The sequence below is a fragment of the Pristis pectinata genome, chromosome 2, assembly GCF_009764475.1.
Source record: "Pristis pectinata isolate sPriPec2 chromosome 2, sPriPec2.1.pri, whole genome shotgun sequence".
Classification (NCBI taxonomy): domain Eukaryota; kingdom Metazoa; phylum Chordata; class Chondrichthyes; order Rhinopristiformes; family Pristidae; genus Pristis; species Pristis pectinata.
Window position 1 is genome coordinate 9888348 of NC_067406.1, and position 20231 is coordinate 9908578.

Below are 20231 nucleotides of genomic sequence, written 5' to 3' on the forward strand. Positions count from 1 at the left end.
CTACATAGAGAAGATTTCATCAAAAACTCAGTAACTCTCGTGCTATTCCAAATAAGCTCCACTTGCACAATGTCAAATCATTAATTTTCGGAATGCTCATCCTTCGATGCAAGTTGCTCCCTGCTCTATGGACATTCTTCTAGAACTGTTCACTGTAGCTATGCTCCTTCCAAGTTTCTAACCCTGTGATTTGGGGCAAAGTTTTCAGCCATTTCTACTTTTCCAATATTCAGAGGTCTCCTTGCAGCCCTTCTCTTGACCAGGCAGGTGAAGAAGTGTTGCACTTGTGGTACTAGGCTAAGAATGTGTAGAAATCCACTGTGGCAAATTGTGAAATTAATTCATTAAGTTTATAAGTTGACCAAGAAAGTGCAATGATACAGAAGGCAGCCATGCCGACTCTAACTCTTTGAGGAAGCCACCCTATTGGACCCACTCCAGAAGCTGTATTTCCCTAGACCTGGATATTTTCTCTGAACAATGGTCATTAGGTAAGGTAACATGTGGTTGACTGTAATCGCACGCTGTCCCAATGTCCTGATACGCTATAAAATCAATCAAATTGAACAATGAGACACAGACTGCGAATGTTGGAATCTGGAGCAGCAGTCTGCCAGAGACCTCAGTGGGTCAAGCAGCATCTGTGGGGGTGGGGGAGAAATTATCAATATTTCAGGTTGAAACCCTGCATCGGACAATAAGTCTGTCAGTGTCAATCATATCCAGCGAGCAAGTGCAAAAATTCTGGGAGGTTTGTTAGCTGAGAGATGTGTATACACATGCAGATTGTTCTTGACCACAGATTCAGTTGTGTTGATCAGTTCTTCAAATTGCTACTCTCGATATCATGGATTTAGTTATTGAAAGCAGTAGTATGTGATGAGGAAATCAGTATAACTAAAGTTCAAATAAATCATTCCCTGCAATTCAATTATCTGTGTCCAACCACTTATTTCAAGTTTCATTCATTCAAGTTTCATTTCATTCATATTTCAAGTTTTGATTTTAATTCTTCCTCAAATGCAGCTTCAGTAATCACTTCTTTAAAAAGCCTTGTACTAACCATTCTGTATCTGAAAAAAATTATTTTGCCATTTAATTAATCTTGGTTTTGCATCGCAACTTAATGGGTTCTTTGCTACTTCAATTATTTAAATTTTATTAACAATTTTCTATGCCTGATCTCTTTCTGTTGTCATTGCAGAGTTCCCAAAGCTCCAATGCCTTAGTTATAATGAGGTGGCCAAAAACCTGCTCAATTTTCCATCTGGGCTTTTTAATTTAATGATCTTTTGCATTCAGTGATCCTTTTGCCCTCTTTGTGACGTAATGTGAAGTTCACATATCCTACATATTGTTGGTACATTGTTGAGAATTATTCCAGTTAAGATGTTAGCTTATAGTTCAAAACCTAGCCCAATTTATTCAGTCTTAAGGAAAATGGGGGTCTCTGAAACCTTGTATTAAAACATCTTCACCAAGTGTAATGTTCATGCTGTTATATAAACCACTGGTCTTGTTTGAATTGGTTCTCTCCCTCGGTGCTGCAATACAGGCAACCCACCACGTTACGGGAGGGTTGCATTCCTTGAAACCGATCTGTAGGGCAATTTTCCGTAACACAAAACCACATCGTCCCTGCGTTCATCAAGAAACATGAGTTGAAAAAGAATTAATTTTGTGTTTATCTACATTTTTCAATGTAAATTCTGTAAGACCAAGTTTTACTCTGTATCTCAAATTTTTGGGTGGTGTTCTGTGAAATTTGTTCGGGTGAACTTCTGTAACCTGAATGTCTGTAATGTGGGAATTGCCTGTATGTAATGAGCTGGAAAACTGGACCTGTCTATTTTCTATTGAAAATTGTCCACATAAGGTCTTGAGGGAAAGGTCGAATGTTTTGTGTCTACTACAAATATGTGTGCTTTCCTCTCAGGTATATAATCCTCGCATTCGGGCTGATTCTCAGGTAATTCAACCCATTAGCAAGAGCCAGGCTGAACTGAGGTGGCAGAGATTAGGTCACACCTGCCCAGGTAAGAATGTACGCAGAAGTAAAATGCCAGAGATCAGCCCAGTTAATGCATGAGCTTTCTGTAGTTTGCATTGTTTGTACAAGTGAATTAAGCAACCAATGAAAATGTTAGACAGATTCATGACTGTGAAATTTATATTTTAAGATAAAAGTGCTTAATGTATTTTGTTTTGGGAAGATTGTGACAAACTACTCAAACCTTGTTTGATTGTGTATGGAATCACATCATTCACAATTGTAGTTGTTTATTGATGTGAGTGACTCTGTTTCACTGCAAATAATTAACTCCTGTAAGTTGATTGGGTATCTAAAAGGTAGCCTAACATCCTACTGTGCAAAAATTAGAAGCACTGAAATGTGCTCCAATTATGTTTTGAATTCTCTGGTGCATAGTTTCATATCCACTGCAGGTCCTTTGCATTCAGAAAGCACATGTCAGACTTGATATTTAACTTTTCACCTGATGCAATCAAACAACAATATATCATTTTAATCACAATCTGTCTCAAAATATTGGCCAGAATCAAAGCCACTGACTCTAGCAACAGTGCGATTTACTGTCACCAGAACAAGGAAAACCAAGCTACTTATATACTGCAGAACGCACCAAAACATGACCAAACCACTTTCCATCAACCACATGGTAATAACATGTAAGCACTTCTGCCTGGAAATGCATCCCCAGTCAGTGGCGCTGAATAGCTATATGTAATGATAACACTTTGTATTCTGTCTCCTGAAATTCATTCTATTACTTTAGAATTGACACATCTACATATGTGCAGTAAACGTTTACTACTATCGGCTAGGGAAAGATTCCCAGGCACGAAGGTCCTATCCTTAAAAAAATTTTTAGCTTAACTTTTTGAAAATTCTGGTACTTTGACTGACTACTACAAGAATATAAAATTGGTAAATACAAGATTTCTTGGGTGCAGGTGTCCTGGTTTTAGATATAGAAATCTATATTTGACAATGTTACCAGACATTCTAGCGCATGATTATTCAATGCGGTGGGATTTGAACATAAATGAAATCATTTTAAAATAAATTTGAAGTCTGCAAAAACCACTGATTATCATTTTGCCACAAATGAAGTAGTTTTAACAATCATGATTAGTTTCAAATTTTCAGCAATGAAAAATCCTGAGTTCTTTTTAAAATGCTATTTATATTAAAAGTTCATCTGCTTTAAGTATCTTTGGTAAGTAAAATTAAGGAGAATCACAAGACATGCCATGAGTATATCAGGAGCAAGAGGATAGCCACTTGGGGACCAAAGGAGAAATGTATATGTGGAGCCAGGTGATGTGGACAATGCATACTTCTCTGTGTTCGCCAAGGAGAGGGCAGTGGAAGATGGTGAGTTCAGTGATAGGTCGACAAATTGGAGAAGAATGGCATGCTTGCCTTCATCAGTCTGCACTCGTCACTGAGTGCAAGAGTTGGGACGTCATGTTACAACCGAATAGGACATTGGTGAGACCGTACCTGGAATATTGTGTGCGGTTCTGGTCGCCACACCACATGAAGGATGTGTTCTTCCATCGTTTTGATTTTTTGTTTCCGATTCCAGCATCTGCAGTCTCTTTTTGTCTTTTGTGGTTATGCTGAAGAGAGTGCAGAGGAGGTTCACCATGATGTTGCCTGGTTTGGAGGACTTTAGTTCTGGGGAGAGATTAGCTCGACTGGGCTTGTTTTCCCTGGAGCGATGGAGGCTGAGGGGATAACTGATAGAGGTATATAAAATTATAAGACTCGTAGGTCGAGTAGATAGTCAGATTCTTTTTTTCGCTTGGTAGGTGTATCAAAAACAAGAGGGCATAGGTTTAAGATGAGGTGATGAACTTTAAAGGGGATTTGAGAAAATGTTTTTTTTACAGTGAGGGTAATTGATATCTGGAACGTACTACCAGAGGAGGAGGTGGAATTGGATACAGTCACTATTCTTAAGGGACATTCAGACAGGCAATTAAATAGGCCAGGTATAGAAGGATACATACGTAGTGAGGGGATATGGGATTTGTGCAGATAGGCAAAAAGGTTGGTGGGCTGAAGGGCCTGTTTCTGTGCTGTACAGCTTTGAGTCGATTGTGGTTTGACTCCAGTCATACACTGAGATACCTGGAATATTGGGAGAAGTTCAATGGCAATCTTACTCGTAGAAAAATTTACCTGTGATTCATTAATTCAGTAATTTTATTAACTTCTTCATTTTTTTTGTCGCCCCAACTCAGTTCTCTTTATTTAGAAATAAGTATTTGTTCATTGCACAAACTAATCCTGTAATTGTTAATTACCATATGTATTCGTCAGTTTAAATGTGCCACTCTATTTAGTGAGGGAAGTGGTGAATCATGACAGCACTCAACTGGAAATGGAAAAGGGAAGAAGGGCAAAGGAAGTTGCACTGATATGGGGTTATATTAATAAACTAACAGCCCAGAGTTTTGCAGTTTGCAGCTGTAGAACTGAGTTCAATAAGTCTTTTCCGCCTGCACTGAAATAGTGGCTATGACAGTGACATCAGCCAGACTCCAAGCCGGAGATCTGCAGTCTGCGTTCATTCTGTCTTGACTGTGACCGCAGTCACATGTTGTAAAAATGGTTCTTTATGCTTCCTGAGGAGATCTAGCCAAACCATACAGTCAGCACAGCTCGGGTGCACTTTCAGTGCAGGCCTGACGGCATGCCCCACATCCTGTTGAGGCTAATTCTTATCTTTCCTAAGGAGGTTCCTTTGAAGTCGGGGAGTGCCAAAGTGGAAATGCCATTGGAATTTCAATACAAACCACATTGACTTCAGGAGTACCCACATTAAAATGAAGATGCAGAAATTAATAAATTGGTTTATTTTCACTGAGGTATAGTGAAAAACTTATTTTGCATATAGTTTGTGCAGATTAATTCATCACAACAGTTCATTGAGGTAGTACAAGGTAAACAATATCAGAATGCAGAATAAAGTGTAACAGCTACAGAGAGACAGTAGGCAGGCAATAAGGTGCAAGGTCAAAACGACGTAGATTATCCATCTTATTGTACTAGGGAACCTTTCAATAGTCTTACGCTCCTGTTTTCATCAATGATGCTGAGGTCGAGAGGGTTGAGAAGCTGTCCTTGAGCCTGGTGGTACGTGCTTTCAGGCTTTTGTATCCTCTGCCCAATGGGAGAGGGGAGAAGAGAGAATATCTGGCATGGATGAGTCTTTGATTACATTGGCTGCTTCACCGAGGCAGTGAGAAGTGTAGACAAGAGTCCATGGAGGGGAGGTTGGTTTCCGTGGTGTGCTGTGCTGTGTCCACAACTCCCTGCAGTTTCTTGCGGTCACAGGCAGAGCAGTTGCCGTACCAAGCCATGGTGCATCCGGATAGGATGCTTTCACCGGTGAATTGATAAAAATTGGTGAGGGTCAAAAGGGACGTGCCAAATTTCCTCAGCCTCCTAAGGTAGTAGAGGCGCTGGTGAGCTTTCTTAGCCGTGGCGTCTACGTGGTTGGACCAGGACCAGCCGTTGGTGATGTTCACTCCTAGGAACTTGAAGCTCTCAACCGTCTCGACCTCAGCATCATTGATGTAAATGGGAGAACGTGCACCTCCCCACCTTCCTGAAGTCAATGACCAGCTCTTTTCCTGTCATTGAGGGAAAGGTTGTTGTCATGATGCCATGTCACTAGACTCTTTATCTCCTTCCTGTACTCATCATTATTTGAGATACAGCCCACTACGATGGTATCATCTGCAAACTTGGAGATGGAGTTAGAGCGGAATCTAGTCACTCGAGAAATACGCGTCAGAGAATTATTCTTGGAGCAGTCCTGGTTTGTAGTTGACAATGACAATGTGACTTAACTATTGACAATATGGTCAAAAATTGTAGGCTGCAGCATCACATTTTGTAAGAAAAAAGCAGCAAGTAGCATTCAGCTCTGAGAGATGTGAGGTAGTTCATTTGGGGAGTAGAAACAAGCCAAGGGAATACATTATAAATTGTAGGAAATTGAGAAGCATAGAGGAACAGAGGGATTTTCGAATACAGATACTGAAGTAGCAGAACAGGCAGGTGCGCTAGTGTAGCGGTTAGCGTGACGCTATTACAGCGCCAGCAACCCGGGTTCAATTCTGGCCACTGTCTGTAAAGAGTTTGTACGTTCTCCCCGTGTCTGTGTGGGTTTAGAACATAGAACACTACAGCACAGTACAGGCCCTTTGGCCCACAATGTTGTGCCAACATTTTATCCTGCTCTAAGATTTATCAAACTCTTCCCTCCCACATAGCCCCCTATTTTTCTTCCGGGTGTTCCGGTTTCCTCCCACGTTCCAAAGACATATGGGTTAGAAAGTCGTGGGCATGCTATGTTGGCGCCGGAAGCGTGGCTACACTTGTGGGCTGCCCCCCAGAACACTACACAGAAGATGCATTTCACTGTGTTTCGATGTACATGTGACTAATAAAGATATATTTTTTAAAAAGTGTTGAGAAGCTACCTTCTGATGAAGCTACCTATTGCTGCGGCATAGTATACAAAAGCAGGAGAGGTCACGCTAGAACTGTGCAAAACACTACTTGGGCCACAGTCAGAATACCATGCACAGTTTGGCCACTACACTGCAGGGAGATAAAATCACAGAAAATTTCTGTACATAAGGAAGGGGATCTGGCCCATTGTATCTGTGCTGATTGAGAGAAGTGAATGGAAGCTACATACCTAGTCCTGGATTCCAGCACTTGTTCCACAGCCCTGTCTATCACAGATCATCACTTACATACCCAAGTAGTTTTTAAAATCTGATGAAGGTTTTTGCCTCTGCCACTCATAAAAGCGTTCAGATCCCATCATCACTTGGGTGAAAAATCTTTTTCTTATTTCTCCTCTAATCTTTCTATGCCTATTGCTTTAAGTCTGTCTCCTGGAGTTTGACCCCACTGCTTAGGGAAGTAGGTGTTTCCTAATTACTCTATCCGGTTCCCTCAATTTTTTACACCTGAATTAAATCCCTCCTCAGCCTCCTCCGTTCCAGAGAAAACCAAACCAGATTTTACAATCCTTCCTCACAGCCAAACTTTTCCAGACCTGGCAACAAGATACAAAAGCCTGAAAGCTCATACCACCAGGCTCAAGGACAGCTTCTATCCCGCTGTTATAAGACTATTGAACGGACCTCTTGTAAAATAAGATGGACTCTTGACCACAATCTACCTCTTCATACCCTTGCACCTTATTGTATGCTTGCACTGCACTTTCTCCGTAGCTGTAATATTCTGCATTCTATTATTGCTTTTCCCATGTACTACCTCAATGTACTGACATGATGAAATAATCTGTCTGGATGGCATGCAAAACAAAGTTTTTTCACTGTACCTCCATACATGTGACAATAATAAACCAATTACCAGTTACTCTGCACCCTCTCCACTGCAATCTCATCTTTCTTGCAATGTGGTGACCAGACCTTCATGCAATACTCAAACTGTGAGTTGTATTTAGTTCCACCATAACCTCCCTGCTCTTGCCTCGAATAATAAAGGTAAGAATCCCATTTTTTTTTAAAACAGCATTCATCCACCAATTCTGCGTGTAATGATTTGTGGATATGCACTCCGAGATGTAAAACTCATAAGCTACATAAATGATGTTAAATTAGTTGCACAGAACGAGAAAGATAATTTGCAATGTTAAACTGCTACCCAGTGCAAAGCAGCATTCAAAAAAGCCAATGAACAATGAACTACAATGCCTGAAGTTCTATTGTAAATTGGTAAGGAATTAAAAGTGATGATGAAGAGAACAATGAGGCAACTGCTTGGGAACAAGTAACTGATTTAGGAGGAAACCTTTGAAGGATAGTTTGACAAGATGGAGAGCAGATCCACCAGGGGGATGGGTGATAGGTAAGGAGAGAAGGAAAAAAAGTGAGGTAGTGAAATGAGACAGATGCTAGGAAAGGGAAAAAAAGAGGCATGGTGGCAGGGGTGTGGGTGGTGAAGGAGTGTGGGGATTACTTAAGGTGGGAGAATTCAATGTTCATGCCGTTAGGCTGCAAGGTTCTGAGGTGGAAAATGAGGTGCTGTTCCTCCAGTTTGTGCTTGGAATTCTCCTGGCAATGGAGGAGGCTGAGGACTGACATATCTGTGATAGTTTGGGAGGAGGAGTTGAAGTAACTGGCAACGGGGAGATGCAGATCGCAGTTACGGACAGAGCGCAGGTGTTCTCTCCTTACCTATGACCCATCCCCCGGTGGATCTGCTCTCCCCTCCTCCCCCACACCTGCCTATAACTATCTCTTACCTGCATCTACCTATCACCACCTTGTGCCCACCCTGCCTCCCCTCTTTTGTCCACCTATCACTGCTCTGCTTTTCCCTCCTATATATTCTGCTTCCCCTTTTCCTATCTTCAGTCCTGAGGAAGGGTCCTGACCCGAAACGTTGACCGCCTGCTTTTCTCCACGGATGCTGCGCAGCCTGCTGAGTTCCTGCAGCATCATCGTGTTTTTCTTCCACTCATCTGATGCTGCTAATGTTTTTGCAGTGCAATGAAGAAACGTGTTTGTTGGTGGGAGAAGGAGACGGAGAAAAAATTGGGCTTTAAAGACCATGATTTGTTATTGGAGCTATTTCCAGCATTCTGTTTTTATTTCAGAGTTCCAGCATCTGCTTTTTTTTTTCCTTTTAATTGCTGACTTTTGAATTGTGCTTTCTTTTTCCAGGGAAGTGCTTCCGCTTGTACTCAGAAGCATTCCACAATGCAATGGTGGAGGTTCCACCACCTCGAGTGTCTGAAACAAACCTAAGTCACCTGGTGCTTCTGCTGAAGAGGCTAGATATTGCGGACATGGGACAGTGTGACTTCCTGGACAGACCAGGTGAGGGAAACATGCCAATTTTATGTGCAGGTTGGAAAACACCTTGACTTGATGTAGACAGACTCTATTGTTGCTTTAAAATGGGCTCTGGAAACTTGCAACGAAATGAGACTAACTGGTTACCTTAAGGCTGATTTGGCCTTCTGTAGTTGTATTGTAGAAGTTCTGGTCACTGCATTACAGGAAGGATGTGGAGGCTTTGGAGAGGGTGCAGAAGAGATTCACCAGGTTGTTGCCAGGATTAGAGAGTACTAGCAATAAGGAGAGTTTGGACAAACTTGGCTTGTTTTCCCTGCAGTGTCGGAGGCTGAGGGGTGACCTGAAGAAGTATATAAAATTATGAGAGGCATAGATAGTCAGAGTCTTTTTACCAGGCAGGAGATGTCAGATACTAGAGGGCATAGCTTTAAGATGTGAGGGGGAAAATATAAAGGACATTTACAAGGCAAATGTTTTTTTACACAGAGTGGTAGGTACCTGGAGTGTGCTGCCAGGGGAGGTGCTGGAAGCAGATCCAACAGCACCGTTTAAGAGGCATTTAGACAGGCACATGAATGGGCAGGAAATGGACAGATATAGACCATGTGCAGACAGATGGGATTAGTTTAATTTGGCATCGTGGTCGGGTCAGGCATCATGGGCAGAAGGGCCTGTTCCTGGGCTGTATAGTTCCGTTCTATATTTTGTTTTCAATTCAGATTGCTTGAAGAAGGATGAGAAAGTTTCAATCATCAGGGATAGAAATTAACTCTTTTTGGTCTTCCCTTTAGTTCTCTTAGAAATTATGGTAAAAAATTGGGGTCATTTGAGCTGGATGGCTGCACTGTGTATTCAGTCTGGGAGAAGACTAATGTATATGATTGCCTTGTGCAGGTACAGTTTTATAGCCACCAGAATCGGGTTTTTTGATCCCCTTCTGGAGGTAATTACCACCGAGCAGCTGTACTAATACAAAAGACACCGATGTGTAATTTCTGCCTTTCCTTCCCCAGCCCCAGAGGCACTGATGCAGGCGCTGGAGGACCTGGATTATTTAGCTGCTCTGGATGATGACGGGAACTTGTCAGAAGTTGGAATTATTATGTCTGAATTCCCCCTGGATCCCCAGCTTGCCAAAGCTCTTCTTGCATCTTGTGAATTTGACTGTGTGAATGAGATGTTAACAATAGCTGCAATGGTAATAGGTGAGAATCATTAGTTTATAACATAAGGAAAATATTACTTATTGCTCTGCCTTTCTCCAATTTTACCCCATCTTTTACCTGGTGGTAATTTCTGTAAAAAATCTCTCTCGGGGAATGGTTTTTTTCAGGGTGGGTGGAGTATACATCTAGTTAAATTTATACTGAAGCTTTGTTTTAAAATGGGGCTCTAAAGAGAATATTGTGTTCTTATGATGGAGAATGTAAGAAACAGCATTTTGTTCTTATTTCAGAATGTCAGCAGATGCAAGTTTTTACTCTAAATATTGTTTGGAAAGAAAGAACGAAAGAGAGGGGGAAGTGAGGGAATGAAATCGTGAAAGCACAATTTTCCCTACCAAAGCCATTCTATCAGTTCTCACATCCACCATTCTTACACCAACCGTGTATACTTGCTATCAACTCGTTCAACCTTGTGACCCTTAAAACCATTTACCTCTAAAGTAATGGACACATTTAGAATAAATCTACATTCCTAAGCGTTGTCCCTGTTCCCTCTCCCGACTCCCTCCATCACACTCTCCCTCCCTCCATCACACTCTCTCCCTCTCTCCCTCCCTCCATCACACTCTCCCTCCCTCCATCACACTCTCCCTCCCTCCATCACACTCTCTCCCTCTCTCCCTCCCTCCCTCCATCACACTCTCTCCCTCCCTCCATCACATTCTCTCCCTCTCTGCCTCCCTCCCTCCATCACACTCTCCCTCCCTCCATCACATTCTCTCCCTCTCTCCCTCCCTCCATCACACTCTCTCCCTCTCCCTCCCTCCATCACACTCTCCCTCCCTCCATCACACTCTCCTTCCCTCCATCACACTCTCTCCCTCCCTCCCTCCCTCCATCACACTCTCTCCCTCCCTCCATCACATTCTCTCCCTCTCTCCCTCCCTCCCTCCATCACACTCTCCCTCCCTCCATCACATTCTCTCCCTCTCTCCCTACCTCCATCACATTCTCTCCCTCCCTCCATCACACTCTCCCTCCCTCCATCACATTCTCTCCCTCTCTCCCTCCCTCCATCACACTCTCTCCCTCTCTCCCTCCCTCCATCACACTCTCCCTCCCTCCATCACATTCCCTCTCTCCCTCCCTCCATCACACTCTCTCCCTCTCTCCCTCCCTCCCTCCATCACACTCTCTCCCTCCCTCCATCACTCTCTCTCTCTCTCCCTCTATCACTTTCTCTCTGTGCATAAGACTGACCACTGGAATAGGAACTTGAGGGGCAACACAAAAGGTGGTATCCATGTGGAAGTGGTTGAGGCAGGTACAATAACAACTTTTGAAAAACAGTTGGACAGCCACATGGACAGGAAAAGTTTAGAAGGTTATGGGCCAAACGTGGGCAAATGGGACTAGTTTGGATCAGGCATCTTGGTCGGCATGGACCAGTTGGGCCAAAGGACCTGTTGCTGTGCTGGAGAACTCTATGGCACTGCAAATTTATCTGAGTATTTGAAGTGTTTTCTCCTCCAGCTCTCATCTTTCCCCTTTGAAATGTTTCTTGACTTTGATAACCAGTGAAGAGAAGCACTGAAGGAGACAGAATGGACTTGTGTAGAATAGGGCCTTGGCAACTGGATCTGGGAATGAAGATGTATAGTAGGAGGTGATGAACAAGAATGAAAAGGTGAAAGTTGTAAATTTGGACAGAGATTGGCCTGAGGCCAGGAACAACTTGAGGACAAGTATTTTAAGTTCAATGCAATTTGGTATTGGTATTGATTTATTATTGTCACTTATACTGAGGTACAGTGAAAAGCTTGTCTTACAAACCAATCATACAGGTCAATGCATTACACATTGCAGTTACTTTGAGTTAGTACAGAGTGCATTGATGTAGTAGGGAACCAAAACATGCTCTAAATTGGGAAGAAAATTGAAAAAGTTAACTGCTTCGTGTTTATGAATGTGTACATCTTTCATGGACTGAAGAAACAGCATTGTTTGAGTTTCATATTTAATATCCAATGAGACGTGGAGGGGAGATTATGAACACTGAACTTCTTGGGAAACCTTTCCTCCTCGCTGTTTCTCCTTTCTACAGGAAGCAAAAGTTAACGTGGGAAACCTCTGCTGCCAGTTGCAGAGTGTTTTTACAATATAGAATAAAATAAGCCCAGAAATTCCAAATGGGTTGTGACCAAGAAGTTCTTCCCCAACCTAGGTATCAAGCCCTATGTGTAACCGATGCTAGCCCCACATAATTTTTTAATGACTAAGGTGCTTTGTCCCCTGGTTCTAAGTATTTCTGTCACTGTCCAAGTCCATGGTAGTGCAAGAGGTGGTCTGTAGTGTTCCATTGCTGAGGTAGGACTAGGGATCCATCCATTGATTGAAACAGAAGGCCCATTCACACTTAAGAATATGGAAGATGGGTACCAGGAGGTGAAAGCAAATAGACAAGCAGTTGAATCACCAAGGCTGTGGAACAAGTACAGGTAAATGAGACTAGTATAGATAAGTACAATGGGCAGTATACAATGTTCAGTACGTCATCTCTCATTCTTCTAAGCTCAAGACATCCTAGCCTCAGGATGCTTAGTCCCTCCTTAAAAGGAATACAAGAACAGCACATCGAACATAGAAAACCTACAGCACAATTCAGGCCCTTCGGCCCACAAAGCTGTGCTGAACATGTCCCTACCTTAGAAATTACTAGGCTTACCCATAACTCTCTGTTTTTCTCAGCTCCATGTACCTATCCAACAGTCTCTTAAAAGACCTTATCGTATCCGCCTCCACCACCGTTGCCGGTAGCCCATTCCACACACTCACCACTCTCTGAGTAAAAAACTTACCCCTGACATCTCCCCTATAGCTACTCCCCAGCACCTTAAACCTACGTCCTCTTGTGGCCATCATTTCAGCCCTAGGAAAAAGCCTCGGACTATCTACCTGATCAATGCCTCTCATCATCTTATATACCTCTATCAGATCCCCCCTCATCCTCCGTCGCTCCAAGGAGAAAAGGCCGAGTTCCCTCAACCTGCTTTCATAAGGCATGCTCTGCAGTCCAGGCAGCGTCCTTGTAAATCTCCTCTGGACCCTTTCTATGGCTGTGTTTCTATGTTCTATGTTTTCTATGTTCTATGTTCTAAATGGTATGCCCATCATCCTGAGGCTGCTGTGGTCCTTGGTTACAGACTCCAGCCATTGGGAACTTCCTTCCTGTATCTAGTCTGTCTAATCCTGTTGATATTTTATTAATTGCTATGAGATTCCCTCTCATTCTTCTATACTTCAGTGAATGTAGGCCCAACTGACCTGAAACATGAACTCTGCTTCTCTTCCCGCAGATGCTGCCTGACCTGCAGAGTGATTCCAAACGTTTTCTGTTTTCTAGGTTTCGAGCACCTGCAGTTTTAGACTTTTGTCATCGGTAAGAAGGTTACAAGACAATGGGGAGGGGGACCAGTAGGATTGCTCTTACATGGGTCTCCATCCCTGCTGTAACCAGTCTGTGATTTTGTTGGGCCAACATTCACTGCCACTGTCTAGTTGCTCCTGAAGCAGTTGGTAGTTCCACTTAAGAGTCACCAAGTCATACAGTGCGGAAACAGGATGATGGGTATGCCATTTAGAATCTAGACCAGAAGAAACTTCTTCACCCTTCGGCCCAACTGGTCCATTCCGACCAAGATCCCCATTTGCCATCATTTGGCCCGCATGCAGCATCATAGAGCTTCCTGAGCTACTGTAGCCATTTGGTTAAGGTCATCTTGCAGTATTACTTGGTATAGTGATCCAGGATATAGAGTCTACCCAACTGCGGAGAGTTGTAGACGCACCTCTGCACATCGCAGAAACCAGCTTCCCCTCCGTGGACTCTGTCCACACTTCTCGCTGCCTCGGTAAAACGGCCAACATAATCAAAGACCCCATCCACCCCGGACATTCTCTCTTCTCATTGGGCAGAAGATACAAAACCCTGAAAGCACATACCATCAGGCTCAAGGTCAGCTTCTATCCCGCTCTTATAAGCCGAATCAACAGCCTCTTGTACGATAAGATGGACTCTTGACCTCGCAATCTACCTCGTCGTCGCCTTGCACCTTATTGTCTGCCTGCACTGCACTTTCTCTGTAACTGTAACACTTCGTTCTGCATTCTGTTATTGGTTTACCTTGTACTACCTCGATGTACAGATGTGGTGAAGTGATCATGGAAACCAAAGTTTTTCACTGTACCTTGGTACATGTGACAATAATAAACCAATTTACCAATTTGTCAATGATGAAGAATGTAGATAGGTCCAGTTCCTGATTCCACTTAGTGGAGGAGAACATTAAGGTGGTGGTGTACCATTGCCTGCTGCCCCGACCTTGTAGGTGGGGAAGGACTCCTGAACTACAGCACAGAATGCAGCAAACTTCCGGTGGTCATTTGTTTCCCAGTCAGAATATTGCACTTGCATGCAATCCCTCTACAATCTTTCTACAACTGTTGCTGTCTCATTTTTAGCTTCGATCACATACACTTGCCTGTTTTGAATGTCTCCAGTCGGTTTTCCTGCTTCTTAAAGAAAAGCCTGGATTGCTTGCTAAGCCTTTTTTGACATGTAACTAGCCACACTTTCTTAAAACTACAAAGCAGAGTTATTATTGGCTAAAAGCAAACTGCTGGAGGAACTCAGCGGGTCAGGCAGCATTTGTGGATGGAAATGGACAGTCAACATTTCGGGTCGAGACCCTTCATCTGGATTGTTATGGCACCCAGCCGACTATTAACAGTGTTTCCTGGGCTGTCATCTATAATGATCAAGCAAAAGTCTGTGCTGATACCACACTACACGACTGAGGGAGATGCTGTCTTTCAGATGAGATGTTAAATGGATGGAACAGCATTAGTTTGAAGAGCAAGGGAATCAGCCCCAGTAGCAAACAATCTGGTGGAGGAACTCATTGGTCGAGCAGCATCTGTGGAAGAAATCACTGTGACGTCGATAATTCCTTTCCTCGCACTGATGCTGCTTGACCCACTTGAGTTCTTCCAGATTCCAGCATCTGTAGTCTCTTGTGTCTCTATCATCACCGGCACCCTGGCCAGTCTATCATCCAATCAAAATCCAAAAAAACATGGTCAATATCTCATATCTGTCAGAGTTGGCTGTGCCAAATTGGCGGTCATGTTTTCCTATATTACAAAATTCCTGCACTTCAAATTATCTGTGAAGCATTTATGATGATCCGAGATTGTGAAAGCCAATGTAGACATCTCAAAAACACTTATGACCTGAATTATTTCTCTTTAGCATCACCATGTTTTGTTGTGCCACCGAAGCATTTGGAGGAATCTGCAGCGATTCGCAGAAGGGTTCTTCTGCATCCTGAGGGTGATCATTTTACGCTCATCAATGTCTATAATGCCTTCAAACAGCGTAAGTGCAAATTAAGCAATTGTAAATTTATCAAATAGTAATTGTTTTCCCTCTTTCCAACACTTATAAACTATTACAATTGTGCCTAATGGTACGTTGCCTAATTTTACGGCTATTTTTTTCACTTCTGAAATGTTTAGGATGTCTTCATATTTAAGTTACTACCAATGTGCCGATCTTCATCCATGGTGATTCTGGACTGTCACCCATTCATGCTTGAGTAGAAGGGAACACCTTCCTGACTTGCAAGTGTATTGCCATTCCATCATCTGGGTTATGTTCTTGTACATCGCTAAGTGTACATGAGTGAAGGCACACTAATTCAGTAAAATCTGTGGATCCCAGATATCTGAAAGGAAGCATAGTGATAGCTGTGGAGGGAAAAGAAAAGCTGATCTTTCTTGAGTGAGATTTTTATTGGCATTGGTAAATATTACAAATGTAATACGAAAATCTCCTTGTTTGTCTCCCTGTCTCTTGTTCCTACTCCACTCGTCTGTTCACATTATTGCTACACACAGTGTTGCTCCTTCCTCTCTTGCTTTGCTCTCCGGTTTCCACTTCTGCTCTGCTTATCAGCATTGCTCCTGCTAATAGTAATTCTTGGTGCCCAAAATAGAAAGTGTTTTATTCCTTAGTGCTTCTGATGCCAAGTCTCATGCGTCAAGCTCTTCACTGTTAATTTGCAACTGTTAATTTACAGAGAAAATAGTGGGAACTCTGTGCAATATACCACAATTCAATGGTACTTATCTCAAAAGCAACACACTTCATTACTGTAACTCCTCTGGGAAAACCAAATGAGAATCTCCAACTTTGAACAACAAAAATTCTATTGCTTGTTCTTGTACATTGAAATATTTCTATCATCTCTTTTTGTTTTGATGTTGTTAATTGTTGGGAGAAGAACAGATCTGAACAATGAAGAATTGCTAGATGAACATCTGAATGTAGAAAGTAGCTAAATAAGCAATGTCTGTACCCAGCAAGAGTGCAACTGAGAGCTGGGAAGTGAAATTAGTCTTGTGATATTTTTTTCCTGCTGGCATGTTTGGGGTGTGCGGATTGCCTGCCTCTTACGCCATATATCTCCATGAGTTTTCATTAACTTATTATGTGACCATCCTCGTATGTGCACCAGCTGGACTTCATTGGCTGGCTAATGGAGTAAGATGCAATGAGGGCAAGTAGCTCAGATTGGGGGTGGGGGTGTTGGAGGGGAAATAACATTTCAGATGTGATTCTTCTTGTGCCTTCCTTAATCTAAAACTTTAATAAATATGCTTTTTATAAATATACTGCTTATTTCCAGCAGCATTTTCCTCATTGATTGCCTCTGGATTAAAGGGTTCAATGACCCCAACAATTCTCTCTTGATTTAAAAGCTCTTAATTTGCCGTACTTATTAATGCCTATATTGCATATGGAGCATTTTAGTTTGTCTACCAGTGAGAGGATTGTGTCGTCAGATTGTCACTGTAAAATCTCCTTGCAGATAATGAAGATGAAACATGGTGCCTGAAGAATTATCTGAGTTACTCCGCTCTGAAGTTGGCAGATATAATTCGTTATGAACTTTTGGAGCTGATGCAGAGAATCGAGCTGCCAATTTCGCCACCAAACTTCGGGATGGATGAAAACGTGCTCAACATTAAGAGAGCTCTGATCTCAGGTTACTTCCTAAAGGTGCGTGACCAGGTTGTACTCAGTTCCTCCCATGATGTTAACAGAAGACATTTAATGAGCTGTGTACAATGGTACATGCCATAACTTCTTTGAATGAGGTCATATGTTGTGTACTGCACCAATAATATTTCTACCTGTGATCTTGATATGTAGATACCGGTGTTGTGTTGCTGCCAAAGAGCATTTAATACTGATCTAGAATTATTCCTTGATATGTTTCTCTGCCAGTTGACTTCACCTTATCAATGGAAAATTGTTGAGCATGACCAAAAGACCCGGCTGTCTGTGTAAAGTGTTCTTTATGTAGCCAAGCAGATAGTCTGCAGCTGTAGAAAGCACCACTGCAGTTTGTAAAAAGGCTGCAAAATTCTCTCCTCCCTACCCCTTTTCATGCAGGGACCACTCCCTACATGACTCCTTGGTCTGCTCAGCCCTCCCCACCCACCCCTCCCTGACTCCTGGCATTTCCCTGCAGTTGTAAGAAGTGCAACACTTGCCCTTATAACTCCTCCCTCACCACAATCCAGGGAACTAAACAGCGCTTCCAGGTGAAGCAGAGGTTCACATGCACCTCCTCCAACCTCATCTACTGGGTTCGGTTCTCCCAATGTGGCTTCCTCTACATCGACGAGACCAAGCACAGACTGGGCGACTGTTTTACAAAACGTCTATGCTTGGTCTGCAATGGCCATCGCAATCTCCCAGTTGCATGCCATTTCAATTCCCCTTCCCATTCCCAGGCTGTTCATCCTTGGCTTTCTATACTGCCAGGGTAAGAGGCCGATGCAAAGTGGAGGAACAACACCTCATATTCCATCTGGGACCACACACACACACACACACACACACACACACACACACACACACACACACACACACACACACAGACACACACCCTCCCCTCCCCTCCCCTCCCCTCCCCTCCCCTCCCCTCCCCTCCCCTCCCCTCCCCTCCCCTCCTTATCAGAGTCCAGCACTGGTATTGCTTTGTGTTCCTGCTTATCTCCCTCCAGCAGCTGTCTCCAATCTTCACACTGGCCTCCCCTCTCCAACTTGCTCCATCTGCCTCTCCATACATTTCTTTCCCCTCCTTTTTGTCTGCCTCCATCTACCATTCACCTGCCACTGTCTCCCAAATCCACTCCTCAGTCCACCAATCACCTCGGACCCCTGTGACACCACTCCCCCTCTCCTCTTTACACTGGCCATCTCCCCCCTCAGTCCTGATTCAGGGTTTCGACCCAAAACATCAACAATTTATTTCCTCCCACAGATGCTGCTCGACCCACTGTGTTCCTCCAGCAGATAGTTTGTTGCTGCAAAGTTCAGTCAGAAACATTAGAATAAGCAGAGAAATCTAATACTGAAATACCTGCATCATCTTCTCTGAGATTTAGTTGAAGGAAGTACAAAATAAGTTTACCATTCTTGAATATAGTTAGCAACCGAGCATCAACCCTCTTAAGATAGAGAGCTCCAATGATTTACAAAGATCTCCTCATTTCAGTTCTAACTGGCAGGTCCATTACCTTGAGGACATGCTCCCTGTTTTAAGACCCTCCAGCCTAGGGAAAGGGTCTCTTGCCGTCCTAGTAATTAAATTGTAATTGAACTTGTCAGATTCACTTGTTATTATTGAACAATGGTTTTAAAAAAAAAGTGAAAATCTTGAAAATGTTCCCAAAGCTGGCTATCATCAGTGAGTGAAATACTTTGGCCAAATACTCCAAGAAAAGTAAGGAGTGAGCAGCTGCTCTTTTCAGTTTTTGTCATCTCTGAGTTCAGCTGCAAAAGCCAATAAGCTTCCCAAAACCTGATGAAGCTTTTCCTTGACAGGAAATTCTGCGAATTAACTTCATGCTTAGATGGTACAGATTAAAATTGATTGTACAAGTTGTTTCATGTTTGTAATGCTCTGTGCTGCCACAGTAAAAAGCTAATTTTCATGGAATTTTTTCCCTATGTACGCCTATGACAATAACAATGAACTAGAAGGAAAAAATCACTTTGATGACAAACTATGGAATAAGCCTGTGATTGTATTCTTAGTGCATGGTAACTATATGCAATTCAGTGGAAATTTTAGGGACTTCATTTGTTTTATTGGGTTAACAACACTACTCTTCCCTCTTTCCTCTTTGCATCCTTCCTCCTCCTACCACGCCCTCAAAAATGACCTGTTTCTAGGTGGCTAGAGATGTCGATGGGTCTGGAAATTACTTGATGCTGAATCACAAGCACGTGGCTTACCTTCATCCTTTGTCGTGCTATCTCACCAGAAAACCTCAGCCGCGACCTCCCTCTTGGGTCCTGTATCATGAGTTTACCATCTTCCAAGACAACTGCATCAGCGTTGTCTCTGAGATCCAACCTGAAATGTAAGGCTATTGTAAAATGGGTCTATTCTTCAGACCGGGGTGTGCTCAGGGGGAAGGGGGTGGGAAGTACTGCAAACGCATCATATTCTTGGCAGAATAAATTATTCAAAAGCATGATATTATGTCACAAAATCTGTTTTTTTTTAAATGAAGTAAAATAATTCAAAACCACGAACATTAATATGGGTTAGGAATGTATCTTCAGGAAGCGTCTTTGTTGTCAGATCCTGGTATTACATCAAGTTAAGAGAACATCTAATACTTCACCAGATTAAAGTGAATGTTAATACCATTTAATCACCCCAGAACATAGAGTCATGCAGATTGGAACTAGGCCCTTTGGCCCAATACGTCCGTGCTGGCCAAATTGCCGACCTCAGCTAGTCCCATTTTCCTGCATCTGGCCCATATCCCTCTTAATCTTTCCCATCCATGTACATGTCCAAGTGTCTTTTAAACATTGTAATTGTAACCCCCTCCCCAGCCACTTCCTCTGGCAGCTTGTTTCAGATACCCATCACTCTCTGTCTGGCAAAACTTGCCTCTCTGGTCCCCTTTAAATCTTTCCCCTCTCACCTTAAACCTATGCCCTCTAGTTTTAGACTCCTGTACCCTGGAAAAAAGACTGCGACTATTCACCTTATCTATGCCCCTCATGGTTTTATAAATCGCTATGAGGACACC

General features: G+C 42.8%; 1 protein-coding gene across 1 annotated transcript in view; it reads left to right on the top strand.

Moving 5' to 3' along the window:
• LOC127567523 (putative pre-mRNA-splicing factor ATP-dependent RNA helicase DHX32) overlaps positions 1-20231 on the top strand; it is a 93517-nt gene that overhangs the window by 65388 nt on the left and 7898 nt on the right. Inside the window, exons 6-11 of the mRNA XM_052010519.1 lie at positions 1937-2036; positions 8746-8901; positions 9894-10085; positions 15358-15483; positions 16979-17169; positions 19357-19547. Coding sequence (XP_051866479.1) covers positions 1937-2036; positions 8746-8901; positions 9894-10085; positions 15358-15483; positions 16979-17169; positions 19357-19547 — 956 coding nt within the window. The remainder of the gene's footprint in view (positions 1-1936; positions 2037-8745; positions 8902-9893; positions 10086-15357; positions 15484-16978; positions 17170-19356; positions 19548-20231) is intronic.